Source organism: Siphateles boraxobius, unplaced genomic scaffold (assembly GCF_051911475.1).
Source record: "Siphateles boraxobius isolate OS27281-9 unplaced genomic scaffold, OSU_SipBor_1 66, whole genome shotgun sequence".
Taxonomy (NCBI): domain Eukaryota; kingdom Metazoa; phylum Chordata; class Actinopteri; order Cypriniformes; family Leuciscidae; genus Siphateles; species Siphateles boraxobius.
Genome location: NW_027509193.1, coordinates 8,699,897 through 8,717,508, shown reverse-complemented (window position 1 = coordinate 8,717,508; position 17,612 = coordinate 8,699,897). Strand labels below are relative to the sequence as shown.

Here is a 17,612-nt window from a genome sequence, read left to right as displayed (position 1 = left end):
ATTTTGCAATAAACTTAAATACATTGTTTATAAATATATGAAATCAACATTTTAAAAAAGTAGTTTTATATTCTTGATCGTTTTTAATTTGATTATTACAATGTAATGTTCTTTCCTTCACTAAAACTGTTAACAGTCTTGTATAGCAACGCACTTAAAGCAATTCAGCACACATTAGGAACCTGTTAGGTCCTGTTTCAGTGTGCAATTTCTACAGCACTATATGCGAAATAAAATGATCTAAATGAGTAAACATAATTGTTTGACTGCGTTCCAAAAGCCTTTCTGACAGAGAAATACTTGTTTAAAGCTAGGCATGTACAGAGAGACTGAAAGAGAAGTACATAATCATGAACAGACTTGAACAAATGGCTACATATTACAGATGAAAGAAACCAAGGAATAGTGCAATATCAAAAGGATGAAAGGATGATAGGGGGCAGGGGGGCAGGGAGGAGGTGGAGAAGGAGAGAGGAAGCGAGAGACAAAGAAATGGAAGGAGAAAGAGGGAGTGTGGGAGTTACAGAGTGAGATGAATAGAGAATAAAAAGATGAACGCTGCACAATTGTGTGGAAAAGAGAAGAACAGAACGGGAGCAGAGAGACGAATGAGAAATTGGATTAGTTGCGAGAGGTTGTCCAGCCAGCCTTGTTCACACTTGACCTCTTGACCTGTCCTTTTCCTAATAAGACAGATGATATCTGCTCACACACGCGTGTCAGTGATGGGTCTCTGTGGCAGTGCTCATCGTTCTGTCTGACCACAGTGCTCTTTTGTTTGAGGCCATTGGCAGCTGCCCACACATTTTTTTAGTACTTTGCTCAAAAACGTGGTTTGGTTTTAAGTGCAAATGTTTTTAAATGCACAATTTGAGTTCAGTTGATTAAAGTGCTATTTTGCTTTTTAAAGGTGTTTTTTTTTTTACATTGCTTTGACTCATCAAAATAAGTTGAGCAATTTTCAACTTTTGTTTATGTTATACAAGATTCAACAAATTGTTTAAGTCAATTTAATGTAATTTAAGTTGAAATGACTTAAACATCCAAGATGACTGTACTTAAAAATTTAAGGCAGCAACATGGACATTTTTTTCTCCTGCTTTTTCTGTATTTTTTCCTTTAAACATCCACTGAGTCAAAAGTTTTTTTGCAGAACTTTCAAAAGGTTTATGCTTAAAGGCTTGTTATTAGTGTAGTAGACAAATATATGAACTTTGTTAGAAAACTATCATTTTATTTATATATTTTACATGAGTTGGTGCAACATGATTTTGATCACAGATGGGCATAAGCATAAACCATCTTTTCTTAAATCTGGATCTTAATACAAGAGATTTGTTTGTTCTTATTCATTTTCACATTAAAATGATCATTTAAAAAGTTTTTCGGGCCTTCATGTTGAAGCAACAGCATTTCAAGATCCTCACCTCAAGATATTCGCACCACACTCTCATAATAAAGATTCTTCATTGTCATTGATGTTTCCATAAAATACATTTAACATCCGTTAAAACCGGTTCTTTATAGTGGGAAAATTAAATTAATCTTACTAATGCATGAAGATTTACATTAAATTATGTATAACAGAGCTGTTCCTGTCACCTTCATTTTAGGCTTCCGACCTCTTGGTTTCATAACTCGGACACCCATTGTGCAAATCTGAAAGGTCATAAGATTTAGAGTTTTGGTATTTAAGGTCATAAAAGTTTTGGTATTTAGACACACCTTTTGATTCCATCACCATGGGCAATGCTGTGAAAACATTTAAAAGTGCACTGGCTGGAGAGACTATGTCAGCCACTATTACATTCATTCTATGCTAATGAAACATTAACTTATTCATGCTTTATAAAATTCTTTATAAAAAAAATTCAAAGATGCGAATTGAATGTTTCTTGCATTATCATGCAAATTTATAAAAGAACATCTCAAGTAAAAATAACTTTTATGTCTGTATGAGATCATCCTTTGTACTTATTTAATTTAATTTATAAAAGAACATCTCAAGTAAAAATAACTTTTATGTCTGTATGAAGTGAATTCTGACATGCAATAAGTAATGACATTGCTATTGATGACATTGGCAGTGCATGTTTGAATATACTGTAAATATGCAAATGCGATTTGTGAGATTGATTTTTAGTATATGATATAAAATATAGGTCTATGAAGGCCTTCATACTTAGAATATAGTGAATGTGCCAAGGATCGCTGAATGCGTATAGAAAAGAACAGCATCAGCATGAACATTTTGCAAAAGTGTTTCAAAAAAGCAAGCAAAACATGAGGTGAGTAAAAGGTATATTTATATTTTCAGTGGTATTAATTGAAAACATAAGAAAACATAATAAAATGTTCTTTTGGTTCTCATGCATATGTACATCTAAATGATGTTTCCACCATTAAAACGTGTTAATCCACTAAAGTAACAAGACTTCAGCACCTCGCCTGAGCTCCTCACTCACCTCCCATCCTCTCTCTCTCTCTTTCTCAGTGAGTGCAGCCCTGCCTTTAAGGGGAGGGTAAGATAAGAGTCCACATACAGACCCCTGAAATCCTCCTCAGAGCCACAGTCCCATAATCAACACCACACAGACAGCTCGCGCGGGGCCGTGCAGACGTTGATAAGAAAACTGCAAGACCAAGAGTTTTAATTTAACTTCCATTAATGTCGCTTTCATTAGGGGCAATGCGAAGACGAAGGGACCCTCGTGAATTACACATGGATCATCTTGGATTTGAAAGCCTTTTTTATATATAACTTTTTTTTATAGGCTAGACTACTTAATCAACGGTGATGTGTTGTTAATTGTGGTCATTTTGAACCAAACAAAGGGACCGCACGCGCACCACTTTATATTATAATATACGTGTTTTATTTATTTTAAAAAAAGTCCTGTTTAACTGCTAAAACATTTTATATAAATTAAATTACTTTTTTTTTTTAAATATTGCCATGACTGAACAGATATTTTAGATGACAGTTTTCTCCGATAATAATTCTCCGTCGTTATTGGAATGGACCATTTAAATGAATGATTAAATAACCGCCATTTGAGGAATCCGGGATTTTGGTGCTTCACCTGGAAAAAAAACCCTCTTCACTTTAATCCGCAAACTGCATTTCAAAGGACTTCAAATGGGCCACTTGCTCCTCAGAAAAGAGACTCATTCTGCCGTGGAGGGCAATTTGAATGTTTGCGCACTGAGAGGAATGTCGAGCCTGCAAAGCCGCTGAGGGACTCAAACTGCTGCTTAATTAACCCGCTATTTGCTTACGAGTCGGAGACCAGTGCTGAGCGTCTCGTACGCGTCTCTCTAAATGCGCGCTGTCCCGTGGAGCCCCGCAGCGGCACGGCAGCAAGATGAGATCGCGGATCCCGCTACTTCTCGCGGTACTTGCGGCGGCGTGTCTGCGGTTTGGCAGTGCGGAGGTAAGAGCGTCTCAATGGACATTCTAATGAATCTCAATTTCCTATGTGTGAGAGTTCATTGGTCCCTGATGCATTCTTATGATTCTTTAACAATACACAGTAATAGTTTTATTTATTTATATAATGACTTGTTTGATGGGGATATACATCCCAAATAAATAATCTGTCATTATTAACTCACCCTCATGTTTTTCCAAACTATTTTTTTTGTTCTCCTTAAGAGTTAGTGGTGACCACATGTCAAGCCCCCAAAAGGACAAAAGCAGGCAAATGTGTTTCATATGACACATGCTGTATATTCTTTTGGAGCCACATGATAGATTTTTTTTCCCAGACAGCAACATAGTGTCGGCCAAGATCCGGGCCAAATCTGGTACATGTGGAATCAACGCCAGACGTGGGCCGGATATGGGCCGGCATATGTTGCTGTTTGGGTTGGGAAACAAGCCAAAATTAAAGTCTTTTCACACAGAAAATCTTCCCCTCTGCTGTAGCTCTCTTGCATTTTCAACTTCAAATATTGAACTGGCGAGTCACGTTTATGGCAACCCACTTCAGAAGCAACAATTTGTTTAAATGTTATTAAAACAGGCAAGATGTGTCTAGGCCTACATGTTTTAACCTAAATGTTGAAAATCTTCCCTCCATTGCAACTCTTAAATCTCATTCTAGATTTCAGATAAGAATTGTTGCATAGTTTGACTCATTGACCAATAGAAATTGACATTGTCAATGACACACGTGACCTGTCACAGATTTATTTTAAATAAAGGCAGAGCTTTTTCAAAGGGAATGTTTTCTAGAGAATCTTTAAATTTCAATTGGAATGGCTTCAGAATGTTACACAAGAGTCTTACTGAGTACTTTTATTACGTTTTTTTTTGTACTCTTTCTAGTTTGACAGATATCCTGTATGGAAATAATGTGATATTTGATATGCAATATAATATGCTTTAAGTGTGTAAAATCAATTTAAATTATATTTAAATATATTAAAAACTGAAAATTATATAACCAATATATGTTTCACATACAAAAGAAAGAATCGCTACAACTTCTGAAAGTGAACGACAGTTTTAGAAATACATAAAAAGTAATGTCACAAATCTGATATTTGACATGTCATTTTAACATCAATAAACAAACAAAAATGAAATACCAACAACTCCATGAATTGAATAAACATTGATTCATATTAAAGCTACAAAAGTTGTTCAGTTAAGAGCAGTGAGTGATTTCCTCTTTTTCTTTTGTTGTTTGACAGACAGTAGCTGGTATAGTCTACTGTATTAGGCTGCTGTCACTTTAAGACCTAATGCACGGATCCTATTGATACACATCAGATTTCATTCAGTCACATTGAGATGTTTTCCACAGATTAATTGCACTTAATAACTCTTTTTAACGTCAAGCAAGTCACACGTAAGTAACCCAGTCGTGTGCCCAGTATATTCTCTGCTATATTGTGTCGACCTCAAGCTTTGACCTCAAACATTTTGAAGTAGCCTATATTAAAATCATTCAGATAGGCTATGCATTGTGATATGCGCGAGATGCATATCACGATATGTGCGATATTTCGATCATTTTGATATGTCGTGCAGCCCTATTTTGCATGATACAATATGTGTGAAGGATGGATTTCTCTTGCCAATGCTTCAAAGCCTCTTTGAATAGTGTTACTGCCACATGAACTTATTGATAGTTTTGCTGTGGCAACCCATAACATCACAAATCACTCATGGAGAATCATAAAGAATTACCCATGGCTGATTCTATTAAACGAATCAGTGATCTGATGCCCGAAGGCTCTAGGAACTTGTAATCCTCATCGGTGCACCAAGGATTGTTGACATTTAGCACCCGAGATCTGCAGGTTCTAATGTGTTTGCCCTTCCGTTGACCATGACAGTTGCGTTGCATTAGGCACTCAATCAAAATATGACATTTCTGTGACCCCCATCTCCCCCACATATTGATTGTATGTTTTCATTTACAGATAAAAATCAAAACCATACAGACATGCATTATTATTTTTTGCATCTACACAAACTGAGGGCCGTGCACATTTGTGTGTTAGTAGATGATATGGGCATCTGTGTGTGTGTGAGAGAGAGAGGGCATTGTCAGCAGATGTGCAATTATGTATCATTACTCCCCAACATTGCCTGTGCATTCCACCACTCCTCCACAATCCCAGAATGCTCTGGGCCTGTCCTTCACTCTCGGATAATATAGCAGCAGGGCTCAAGGGTTGTGTCGTTCAACACTGGTGATCAACAGAGACACACTCCACCCTCCCACACCTATCCATTGGTTTGTTTGGATGTGGCAGCCTGCAAGTGTCAGTTAATTGGCTTTTTGTGCAATAAAAGTAATAATGTTTATTTTATTTATAATATAATAAATATAATTAAATTGATTAGTTTTAAATATTTCAGTTGCTTGCATTATTTTAATTAAATCTGCAACTTTAATTTAATTTTTATAGAGTGAATCAGCCGAGTCTTTTCCATTAGGAAAGAAAAATACAAATTAAATTTCTCTAATGTCTCAGATGCAATCAGATCACAAATGTCTTTTCTTTCTGGAGAGATCTCAAAAATGTCACCAAAGTCAAACTAAAGTCAGAAATCTGAATATGGACACAAGCATTTACCAAAAATTTGCTAAATTATCTCAGTCTAGTCTAGTCTAGTCTAGTCTATTCTAGTCTATTCTATTCTAGTCTATTCTATTCTATTCTATTCTATTCTATTCTAGTCTATTCTAGTCTATTCTATTCTATTCTATTCTATTCTATTCTAGTCTATTCTATTCTATTCTATTCTATTCTATTCTATTCTATTCTATTCTATTCTATTCTAGTCTATTCTATTCTATTCTATTCTAGTCTAGTCTATTCTAGTCTATTCTATTATATTCTATTCTAGTCTATTCTAGTCTATTCTATTCTATTCTAGTCTATTCTATTCTATATCTGTGTGTTTGGACTTTTTGTATGCCATCTGTGTGTTGTTGCTGTTGTTGTTGTTGTTGTGTGATGCTATATATTTACATTGGGTAGCCATACAGCAATTTAGTGTGTTTGTGTTATACATGTCTATGAATCATATAGATGTGAATTAGTCAGTGTGTTAAAGTGTATGTCCAAGCATACACTACCATTCAAAAGTTTGGGAACAAATGAATCAAAATTCACAGTAAAGATTTTTACAGCGTTACAAAAGATTTTCAGTTTCAAATCAATGCTGTTTTCATTTGGTCTTTCTTTTCATCACATAATCCTGAATAGATGCATCACAGTTTCCACAAAAATATTAAGAAGCACAACTGTTTTCGACATAGATAATAATTAGAAATATTTCTTAAGCATTAAATCATCATATCAGTTTGATTTTTGAAAGATCATTTGACACTGAAGACTGGAGTGAATAAATTCCAGTTCACAATATTACTGTTTTTATTATATTTTTGATCAAATAAATGCAGCCTTGGTGAGCGGTAGTATATGTTGTGTTTTCATTCTATCAATCTGTACTGTGATGAGCTCAGTATCAAGAAATCACTATGACAACGATCAACCACCAAACAATGTTTACCTGCTTATTTATGTCCTGGTGTGCATCTGAACTGAAATCATGCTGTGATATTGGCAGAAGTTCATGCATGCACAGCCGGATGATAGCGCTTGAGAATGAAACGAAGTAATGATTTATGCATTTGGACAAAACAGGATCACTGTGCTTCTCAGAGCTCCCAAGGGTGTAAAATACACCAGTGAATCACCATGCATGCTATTTCTGTTGAATTATATGTGCATACCGCAAGAGGTGTGGCAAATTTAGGATGTTTCTTAACTTTTGACACACTTGTATTCCTGCATTTGTTCTGCCCATGCGAAACTGTCTGAATCACCACCCAGTAATGTGACTGATTTCCCTTATCACGGCGATTACTGAAATACTCCATCCTTCCGGTAGCCTCCCTCATCCATCTCTCTCTTTATCCTCCTCAAACTCACCTTTTCTCCATCTCTCCATCCCCCACTTCCTCTCTGCCCTCTTTCCTGTGTCCTGCATAAATGCTGCCAGATGAGACGGAGGAGACGAGGGTCAGTGGCCCCTGTCTGGACATGCTGTATGAACAGGGCTATTGTGTCCCCAAGACCTGCATTGACACCCTGAGACAAACCAGCATCCATAACGCTCTGTCTCATTGTCACACACTCAGACACACAGCACATTCACATTCGTTTATAAATGCGCATGATTCTGATTGGTCATTCAGAATTCTGTGCTCAAATGTTGTTAATCATGGTGGAAGATGCACGCCTTCAGAACAATGGATTTACTTTTAAAATTATAACATATTTAGAGATAATTTTAGCATCAGCCAATGTGTTATTATTAATTATTATTAATTCAGTGTTGCATATCCATTTATTTATTTTGTGTATAAGGAGGATAACATCATAAATCCATAGGTCATTATGACACTCTCTGAGTTAACTGCAATCTTGACTGATTGATGGTACATCATTATTATTATTATTATTTTATTTTTTTACTTACACTACCATTTAAAACTTTGGAGTCTGTAAGATTTTAAGTTTTTGAAAGAAGTCTCTTCTGCTCACCAAGGCTGCATTTATTTGATCAAAAATACAGCAAAAGCAGTAATATTGTGAAACAATTAAAATAACTTTTCTATTTAAATATATTTTAAAATGTTTTAAATGAATTTTCAGCATCATTACTCCAGTCTTCAGTGTCACATGATCCTTCAGAAATCATTTTAATATGACGATTTGATGCTCAAGAAACATTTCTGATTCGTATCAATGTTGAAAACAGTTGTGCTGCTTAATGTTTTAATGTTCTGATACATTTTTTTTAAGATTCTTTGATGAATAGACAGCAAATAGAATAATATTTTATAAGACTTTTCTCTCCCTTTTGATCAATTTAATGGAACTTTTGCTGAATGAAAAAATGTTAATAAAAAAAAAAAAAACATTGAATATTAAAAATGGAATGTTTATTTCTAACGCTTTAGTTCCCTTTTCCTCTCACTTCCAGGCTGATCCTCTCCCGGCTGCTGTGGTTGAGTTGGTGAAGGGTGGATCTGTGTCTTCTATTCAGGACTTGCAGTTTCTACTGTTCTCTGAATCAATAGGTAAATCGTCTCTCTTTAAATTGCTCACATACTGGAAATCTCACAGAGATGCACGTCTCATGCATGTTTCATGAGTCATTCTTCTTTGACACATAGACATTTAATGTGCGTGGAAATGAAGTTCCTCTGTTTTCTGTTATCTTCCTTTTATCTTCTTTTTTAGGCCTAATTTATGGGTTTAGTGACTGAATTGACTCGTGCTGTAGCTGTCAAATCAAATTTAAACTAATTTTAATTTTTTTTTGATAAAGTCTCAAAATACTTCGGACATTCCTGGAGGCAATTATTGTCCTTTAATAAAAATGTAAATTATCACTGGTGACTGGGCTACAACACCCCACTATCACACACTTAATATAGAACACATCTTCAATGCTTATTACAAAGCAACTTTTTGTCTTTGACTTTGAACTGTATGTTGTCCTCGTTTCGATTTAAGACATTAAGTAGACACTCAGAGTTACTTAAGTGCTTTAGCTTCTTGTGACAAAATGTACCGTGCAAAGAGCTCTTCCAAAACCACAAGAAAAAGCCTTGTGAAAAACCAATGTGTGGTGTGATGTGCCAGTTCTCTAAATTTCATCACTAGAAAATAGAAACAAGTTGCAATTTCTTACAAGGGTCTGCCATCACCACTATTTTGCTACCTGACGATGGTAAATGGCCTGCATTTATATAGCGCTTTCATAGACCCAATGGCCACCAAAGCACTTTACATAATTGCCTCACATTCACCCACTCATTCACACACCGACGGCGGTGTGAGCCATGCAAGGCGCAATCCAGCTCGTCGGGAGCAGCTGGGGTTAGGTGTCTTGCTCATGGACACCTCGACACTTGGTCAGGTGGAACCAGGGATCGAACCACCAACCTTTCAGCATGTAGACAACCTACATGAACCACTGAGCCACTGCCACCCCTATGTTATTTGACGATGTTTGAAAGTCGCTGTTATTTTGTTCTTCAGAGGTTGAGCCAGACAGTCACCATGAAAACGACACCAGCAACCGTCTGCCACGCAGTCTTCTGGGTTAGTTCTTAGTTCTTCTTCTCTATTCTGGCTTGTTGCTGTATTATCTGTTTTATTCTTTTTTATTATTTGTTATGTATTTCTTTTCAGTGTTACAATACCAATATAAAAATACTAATATTGCGAAAATACTAAATATGTCATTTGTAAGTTAATTCCCCCTAAAAGTGTTTGCAACTGTGTGGGTTTATCAAAAAGGGCTATTTGTGTGATAGACTACAGGCTCGGAAATTACACATTTCAGCATTAACATTAATTACTTACATCATTATCATCCTTAATTATTAGTCACCAGACAGGGCCATACGCACGGTTTCATAAATGCAGAGGTCAAATAATGTTAATGCTAACTTTATTTATATGGCACCATTAAGAACAATGATTGTTGACCAAGATGCTACAATATATCAAAAGACCATCAAAATTAAAACACAAAATAACATAACAGATTACAAACACAGATAAGACCAGAAACTACACACATGTAGTGTAGGGGCAATTCTAATAAAAACAGCTTGTCTGTTCCAAAGTTTCAGTTCAGCAACGGCAAAAGCACGATCAGCTCTCAATTTCAGCCTAGGCCGAGGAATGTTTAGCAGTCGGTTGGATGACCTTAGAGACCTTACTGAATTGTAAACATATAGTAAATCAGAAATATATGCAGATGCTAATACGTTCAAAGATAAAACAAAACAAAACAAAACAGTAAAAGCACTTTAAAATCAATATTGTTGCGAAATGAAAGCCAAACCAGAGTAGGCCTAATGTGATCTCTTGAATCAATAAATCCATGGATCACCCTTTCAAAGTACTTAAAAGAAAGAAATGATTTTACCTTATCTAGGTCTCGAATGTAAAAAAAAAAAAAAAAAAACTGGTTTTGACAACTGAAATAACCTGTTTGTCAAATTTAAGAGCACGCCCAAATCCTCCCACTAATGGGTTAACAAATGGACAAAGTTTAAACAAGGTGCGCTAACAGCTTCTAAAGATTCAAAAACTATAATCTCAGTTTTGACTGCATTGAGGTGAAGAAAATTTAAGGACATCCAGGCCTTTACGTCAGCTAAACAAGCCAACAGAGTATCCAAACCCCTCTTGGATTAGGACAGTGTTTCTTAGAAATTGACCCCATAGGAAGCATACAAGCATAAAATAAAATTTGAACAAGAAAATAGCCTTGATGAACACCACAAGTAATAGAAGCTGCACCCGAAGTGAATTCACAAATACTAACAGAAAAGCTTCTATTATTAAAATAAGATTGGAAAATAAGATCAGTTGAAATTGCTATGGGTGGCTTTTGCTTTTGTATGGGAGGGCTTGAGATCTTTGCGATGGGGGGACATCAAGAGGCCCTTGACGCCGGGCCCGTGAGCAAGCACCTGTAAAAATCGAGTCTGATAGTTCATTTGTGTCTGTGTGTTTCCGTGTTTGTCTGCAGATGCTCAGCCCGCTCAGCAAGCCATCTGTAAGGTCAGGACCGAGGTCATCGAGGTCACACGCTCCATGTTGGACCGTAGCAATGCAAATTTCCTGTTGTGGCCTCCGTGCGTGGAGGTGCAGAGGTGCTCGGGCTGCTGTAACACCAAGAGCCTGCAATGTGTTCCTGTACTTACACACACACGATACCTACAGGTACACACACACACACACACACACACACACACACACACACACACACACACACACACACACACACACACACACACACTCTTTTCAAGTGCGTACTTACTAGGGGTGTAACAATACATTCATGCTACAATAGTCGCTATCCACAATACATACTGTTGCATTTCTGTATTGTGATATAATGTTTACGCAATATATTTTTACACCCCTAGTACTTACCGTACACTCTCAGAAAAAAGTACAAAAGCTATCACTGGGGCGGTGCCCTTTCAAAATGTACTAATATGTACCACTTAGGCCCACTACACTTTAAGTGCTATGTACCTTTAAGATACAAATATGCACTATTTAACCCTCTGGGGACTAGCTCTTTTTGGTCCGTTTTCTCTATTTTTATATTTGGGGTTCTAAACTATATGTTATGGAGATGGAACACTATGTGTTTGGTATCTATGGATGCAGAAGACCCTAAGCTAACAAAGGCACGCATGTAATATGTTTATAAAAGAAGTATGAGTGAAAATGTACAATAAACTAGAGAATTTCAAAAACGGAAATTCGATTTTTGGCATTTATTTCTGAAAATCACACATCACACAACAATAGTGAACAGTTTTTGAACAAAAAATATATTTGTCAAAGCCTCTGCTTGACAGACATGTGTAATTGTTAAATAAAATGTGTAAAGAACAATGAAAAATTTAACTTTATTTACAAATAGTCCCAGGCGTTTTTCTTAGGAATGCTTCGAATTTTCTAAGCAATGCTTTCTCCTCGTCACTCTCCAGTAATTGTTCCAGAGCTTGTTCCACCGTAAATCGTTTACTGCTTGCCATCATAAAAGTGCTAAAAATATAAATAATGCTATAATTGTATGTGTATATATAAATATATTATAATTGTTCTGTCTCTCTCTCATATCTCTGTGCGCCCTCGCTCCGTAAAGCCTTGTTTATACTCGACGGCGCGTCCGTTCGCTTTCTGTAGTCTCTGCCACTCAACGCTGTTTGCGTAATAGTATATCACCCCTGGCAAGGCTACAGAGTCCTCCGATTTGCTAGAATACGTCATGGTAACCTTCCTCTGATTGGGTAAGAAAAATATTCCTCCATCGGCAATTTTTCCATTGGTTGTTGCTCGTGAATCTGCCAAACAACATCGATTTCATTGGCCTTTGACGTAGTGGTATTGCGCAACAAGGAAGTGTGTATACAAACCGGGTAAGTTTGTTATCACTGTTTTCAGCGGAATCTGAGGAAGACGGCAAAAAAGACGGCACCTCTCTATCATTAATAGTTTTTAAGATAATTACACATTTGTAAAAGTATGCCATTTTGGGCGGTACCGCCCAATCCGTCCCCAGAGGGTTAAGGGGTAAACATGGTACAAAGGTGTACATTTTAAAAGGATAATAACCCTGTGACAGCTTTTGTACCTTTTTTCTGTGAGTGCATATGTACCACTTTCACTTTCCTCTCCTCTTCATTCTCAGGTGATGAAGATACAGTACGTGAACAAGCGGCCGCTCTACGATAAGGCCGTCGTCTCCGTCCTCGACCATGTGGAGTGCCGCTGTCAGCCGGCTCCTCGGCCTGCCCAGCGCCGGAAATCATCCGGCCAAAAACAGGATGCACGGGATCGTTTGGGGAAAACTCGACCCAAAGATGAGCTCCATCGCAGTGATGAACTCAAACATAACCAGAGGTTAAGCCTGGAGGACCTGCTCAGCCACAGTTGGCTGCCCAAAGAGAGGTTCTCTGAATCGGGAGCACCAGACACTTTCCATTTTGGCCGTGACGGCTGGGATCGGAACGAGACGCAGTATGGAGGGGGTCACCCTGCGGACAGAAGGAGACACGGCAACACGAATGGCACATCAGCACAGGGAACAACGGCTCCACTGCCGAATCATACCGAGCAGGAAGAAACTGATTCGTCACTGCACAACGCAACGCAATTTGAATCACAGAGTAATGCCAACCAAAGTGCAACCAATCAGACATCTGAATATAATATGGGGCCATTAGAATTAACCAATCAGACTTTTAAGCACCAGTCAAACCTCACGGAAGAAATAGAACAATTGCGAACAACCAATCAGACAGACCAACTTGCTTTCAATGCCACAGGAACAGCCAGTCAGAATCTGGGAGATATAGTGGAGAATGGTCCAAATGTGAGAGGTGAGACTACAGACGTAGAGTCGAAGGAGGTGGAGCGAAAGCAGAGACAAATGGACAGAAAGGCCAAGGAGGAGGAGGAGGAGGAGGAGGTGGTGGAAGACTTGCTGCTACAGCACAAAATCCTAGATGAGCAGAAACACAAACATCACCTCAAAGTACAACAGACGAATATACAGCCGGACGAGAAACTAAAGCAACTCCATCATAAACAACAACACACTTATACAACCACACAGCGGACAGGTAAAATACACAAATGAAGAGATAATGAGGTTTTCCCCATTCATTCATGTTTTATCATTGTCTGGTAGAAATTAATAGAAGTTGTTGAAGTAGCAGAATGTTATCTTCTGTGTGAATGGCGCTCTAAATTACAATTTTAATCATTTCTGTACCATGGTAAGGTTGTTCTTAAACTTGGATTAAGAAAACAAAAGCACCCGAGGTTCAATTTCTTTTGTCATTTATGCTATTGCAAATATTTTTTAGCTGTATTTCTCAAATAAATATATAAACTCAAATGAATAAGTAAAAAGATCTGGCATTCAAAAAAAGATGTTCCACATAAACAATTTATAGATAGATAGATAGATAGATAGATAGATAGATAGATAGATAGATAGATAGATAGATAGATAGATAGATCTCTTCCACTATAAACATGTTGCAGGGGGAATTTCCTGTGTTTTTGTTGGTCGTAAATGCCCACTTGATGTAAGTGGTGTTTAAGAACAAAGACATATGTGGACCATGTTCAGTTTGATTCTTCTGTCAGCCAATGTCTATAAATATATCTCAGTTGACTTATATTCTACCAGACACCTACACATCAGGAACAGAAAGTAACACATGCATACGCCTACATAAACGTGTTCCGTGTCGTGTGGATTGCATATTATTGTGCAGAATAATAAGGCTAATGTAGTTGGATTCAATACAACACAACAATACTGAACAACACTGCAAAATCAGAATATACGTAGATTGATTTTTTTCTTTTGATGCAAACAGGAACCACATCCCCTCCTCTGCAACATCTCCCTCCACACAAACCTAACAGGCCACCTCCTCACCCCCCGAAAAGGAGGAGAAAACAACGTAATCGTATCAGCAAATCTGCCATGAGAGCTCTTCTCATGTAACAGAAACATAGGTGAGCTGCTCAGATTTGCTAAATACTAAATGAAATACCATGTTTAATACATAGTAATACTATTTAGAATGGTAACAGTATTTAATGCAGTATCTTGCCTGTCTTTTTTTGTTTGCTCTTGCACAGTTAGATGTTCTGATGGATGCAATTTCACCAATATGAATTCTTATTTATGTGTGTCCCGGGACATTAAGAGTTGCGGCACTAATCACCTCTCACAGCCTGCTGTTCTCCTTCTCTGCTCAAAGTCACGAGGAAAGGGACAATCCTGACACAGAAGAGGCTCACAGGATTGTTGTAGGTTATCTTGGACCTGCTGGACATTCAGCCTTCCAGCTCCAACAATTCTAGAAGTGGGACTTGAGAACCGTGTAAATCAGGAAGTTCAGAACACCAGAAGCATGAAACATCTTTTGAACATTGGTCAGAGAAACTGAGTAATAGTATGATACTGGGTCAGTATATAGTGGTAAACAGCCTGTTCAACACAGAACTAGGTGGAAGAGAATGGCTTGAAAAGACTATATTTCCCATGATCACTTACCTTAAGAGAAAAACCAGTAGTTGCACCTGTGCTACATATCACCTTTCTTTTTGAATCACCAAAAAAAAAAAAAAAAAGCGGTTTCCATTTTCTGCTATGCTGTGGAATCAGTGCCAAAATTTGGGCTTGGATTTCATGAAACAGCTGATAAACTAATCATAGTGTTTTTTTTTTTTCAGTGGTCCAGTATTATCAAAAATATATTTTTTTTAAAGCACACTATTTCCAGGGATGCACTCAAAGCATGTTATTGTATGCCATATTTCAAACTAAGTGCTTTTACCTAAAACATACAGAGACAACTTTGTATTTTAATATATTACCAGTCAAGTTGTTTGCAGTATCATTTGTTATTATTTAAGCGATTCTTAACACTGGAAATTCACACACGATAAAGTAAGGGAATGCATTTCTGTCTCAATTAATTCCTCATACCTCTAAGAGTGTAAAGGTGCTACATTATAACACAAAGCAGTAAGAGATTTATTCATTAATATTATTTATTCTTTTGTAAATCTGTTCTGTCCACAGCAGGCCCAGTGTTTCATTATAGTCTTACAACACCAGAAACCCCAAATGTGGATTATTTTTTTAGTATGTTCATGTACAGATGGTCTGTTTTGGATCTTTACTAAACCTTGCAGATTGGTCAGAATTTGCACTCTTTTTATATTAAGAATAAAATTTAAACACTAACCATTAAGGTGTAATACATGGTCTCATTAAGATATTTACATTTGTTGTTTAATTTTAATACGATCTAATGTTCTAAGTTCTAAATTCAGTTAAGAAACAAATACAAACCTATTTAGGTCCTCACATGCACTTCATTTGTTGCGCTCATTGGCAGACACTTTTATTCAAAGCGTCTTACAGTGAGTTTCCTGGGAATCTAAGCCATGAACTTGAAGTTGTTAGTGCCATGCATAGCAGTTGAGCTACATATACACTTGTTTTCAACACAGTGCATTAATAATGGTGAGTTTTTCTTCTGTCATCCTGATAAAAACTGGCTTAGTCCCACCCCATTTGCCCAGAAAACTTCACTTCTATACTTACAGTATCTGCCAACAGCATTTATTTTTATTTTGGCTTGTTTATGATTGAATATGGCAGAGGTTTGATCCCATGTTTACATTTTACACACTTACGCTATCAATCAAAAGTTTGGGCTCTCTAAGTTTTTATTATTATTATTATTCAGCAAAGACCCATCAAATTGATGAAAAGCGACAAAGACATTTATAATGTTACAAAATATGTCTAATTCAAATAAATGTTCTTTTGAACTTTCTATTTACCAAAAAAAAGTATCATGCTTTCCACAAAATGCTTCAACATTGATAATAATAATAATAAATGTTTTTTGAGCAGCAAATCATCATATTACAATGATTTCTGAAGGGTCATGTGACACTGAAGACTGGAGTAATGATCCTAAATATTCAACTTTGCCATCACATAAATACATCAACTTTTTAAATATAATAAAACAGAAACTGTTTTTAGGAGGCAATTGTACCTATTGTACACCTATTTTATCCGCTCGTTTTCTTCTTCTTTTCTGCTCTTGAGGGAAAATTGAGACATTTGGCAAACAGATAAAGACAGTCTGTCACATTAACCACAGCATTTTTGGAGTTTCCAACTCAATCCCTAGTGCCACCAACTGCCCAAATTTATTTTTTCCTCTGATTCCTTGGCTCAAGATGATTTCAAATGCAACTTAATTTTCCATCATGAAAATTTTCCAGCCATTTTGAATTTTCCAAAAAAACTATATTTTTTTTTACTTGTCCTAGTTATTTTGACCAATTTCACTCACAATCACATCATCTTCGAGTCGAATACCATTTTTTCCATATCGGCCCACATTTTTCTATTTTTGGTTTAGGACATTTTGGATTTTGTTTTAAAATACTGTATTTTACAAATGCATTTGCATATCATTACAAAACTTGGTGCGTCATCGGCACCATGCCCTGAATGTGCTGAAAACATTTTGGAACTAAATTTATTATGGAAATTCAAAGAATGTGAATAGCTTTTGATTATTTTTGCATATTTTTAGGAAACTGGTCTTGAAAGATTCCTTAAGCTTGAGTCATCCTGAGAATTAGGATACCAATTATGCCATAGATGTTCGAATCTGCCATTTTTACATACATATTTTTCGACTCCTCCTAGAATGTTGGTCTGATTTTTTACCAGAATTGGCTCAATTGATTCCTATTAAAAAACTTTTTGATGGACCAGACCATTCTCAAATAATGCATTAAAGAACTTGTTGTCATGATGCCAAGCTGATTCTGAGGCTGTAACTCTGCAGTGCTTTGGCATATTGCCACCAAAGTTTGTATTTGCCACCTATTGGTCAAAAGTGCTAAGCAATTAAATTGTATCACCAGTGATTACTTTTTGCTTTTTCAGCCATTTTGCATAAAATAATCCAAAACAA

At 36.7% G+C, this 17,612-nt stretch overlaps 1 protein-coding gene across 1 annotated transcript; it reads left to right on the top strand.

Annotated features, from left to right (window-relative positions):
* The first annotated feature begins 2,539 nt into the window (after positions 1-2,539).
* On the top strand, positions 2,540-15,853 carry pdgfbb (platelet-derived growth factor beta polypeptide b). The gene is made up of 7 exons (XM_077211985.1): positions 2,540-3,434; positions 8,516-8,612; positions 9,580-9,642; positions 11,087-11,280; positions 12,767-13,700; positions 14,469-14,610; positions 14,737-15,853. Exons 1-6 carry the CDS (start codon positions 3,366-3,368, stop codon positions 14,597-14,599), a joined length of 1,488 nt encoding a protein of 495 aa, XP_077068100.1. The 5' UTR covers positions 2,540-3,365; the 3' UTR covers positions 14,600-14,610; positions 14,737-15,853.
* The last annotated feature ends 1,759 nt before the right edge of the window (positions 15,854-17,612 follow it).

What these genes read in the sequence shown, in the direction of transcription:
- pdgfbb (XM_077211985.1), top strand. Translation starts at nt 3,366, where the DNA reads ATGAGATCGCGGATCCCGCTACTTCTCGCGGTACTTGCGGCGGCGTGT. An exon ending in TGCGGTTTGGCAGTGCGGAG is followed by an intron (nt 3,435 to 8,515) that starts GTAAGAGCGTCT and finishes TCTCACTTCCAG; the next exon opens with GCTGATCCTCTCCCGGCTGC. An exon ending in ACTGTTCTCTGAATCAATAG is followed by an intron (nt 8,613 to 9,579) that starts GTAAATCGTCTC and finishes TTTGTTCTTCAG; the next exon opens with AGGTTGAGCCAGACAGTCAC.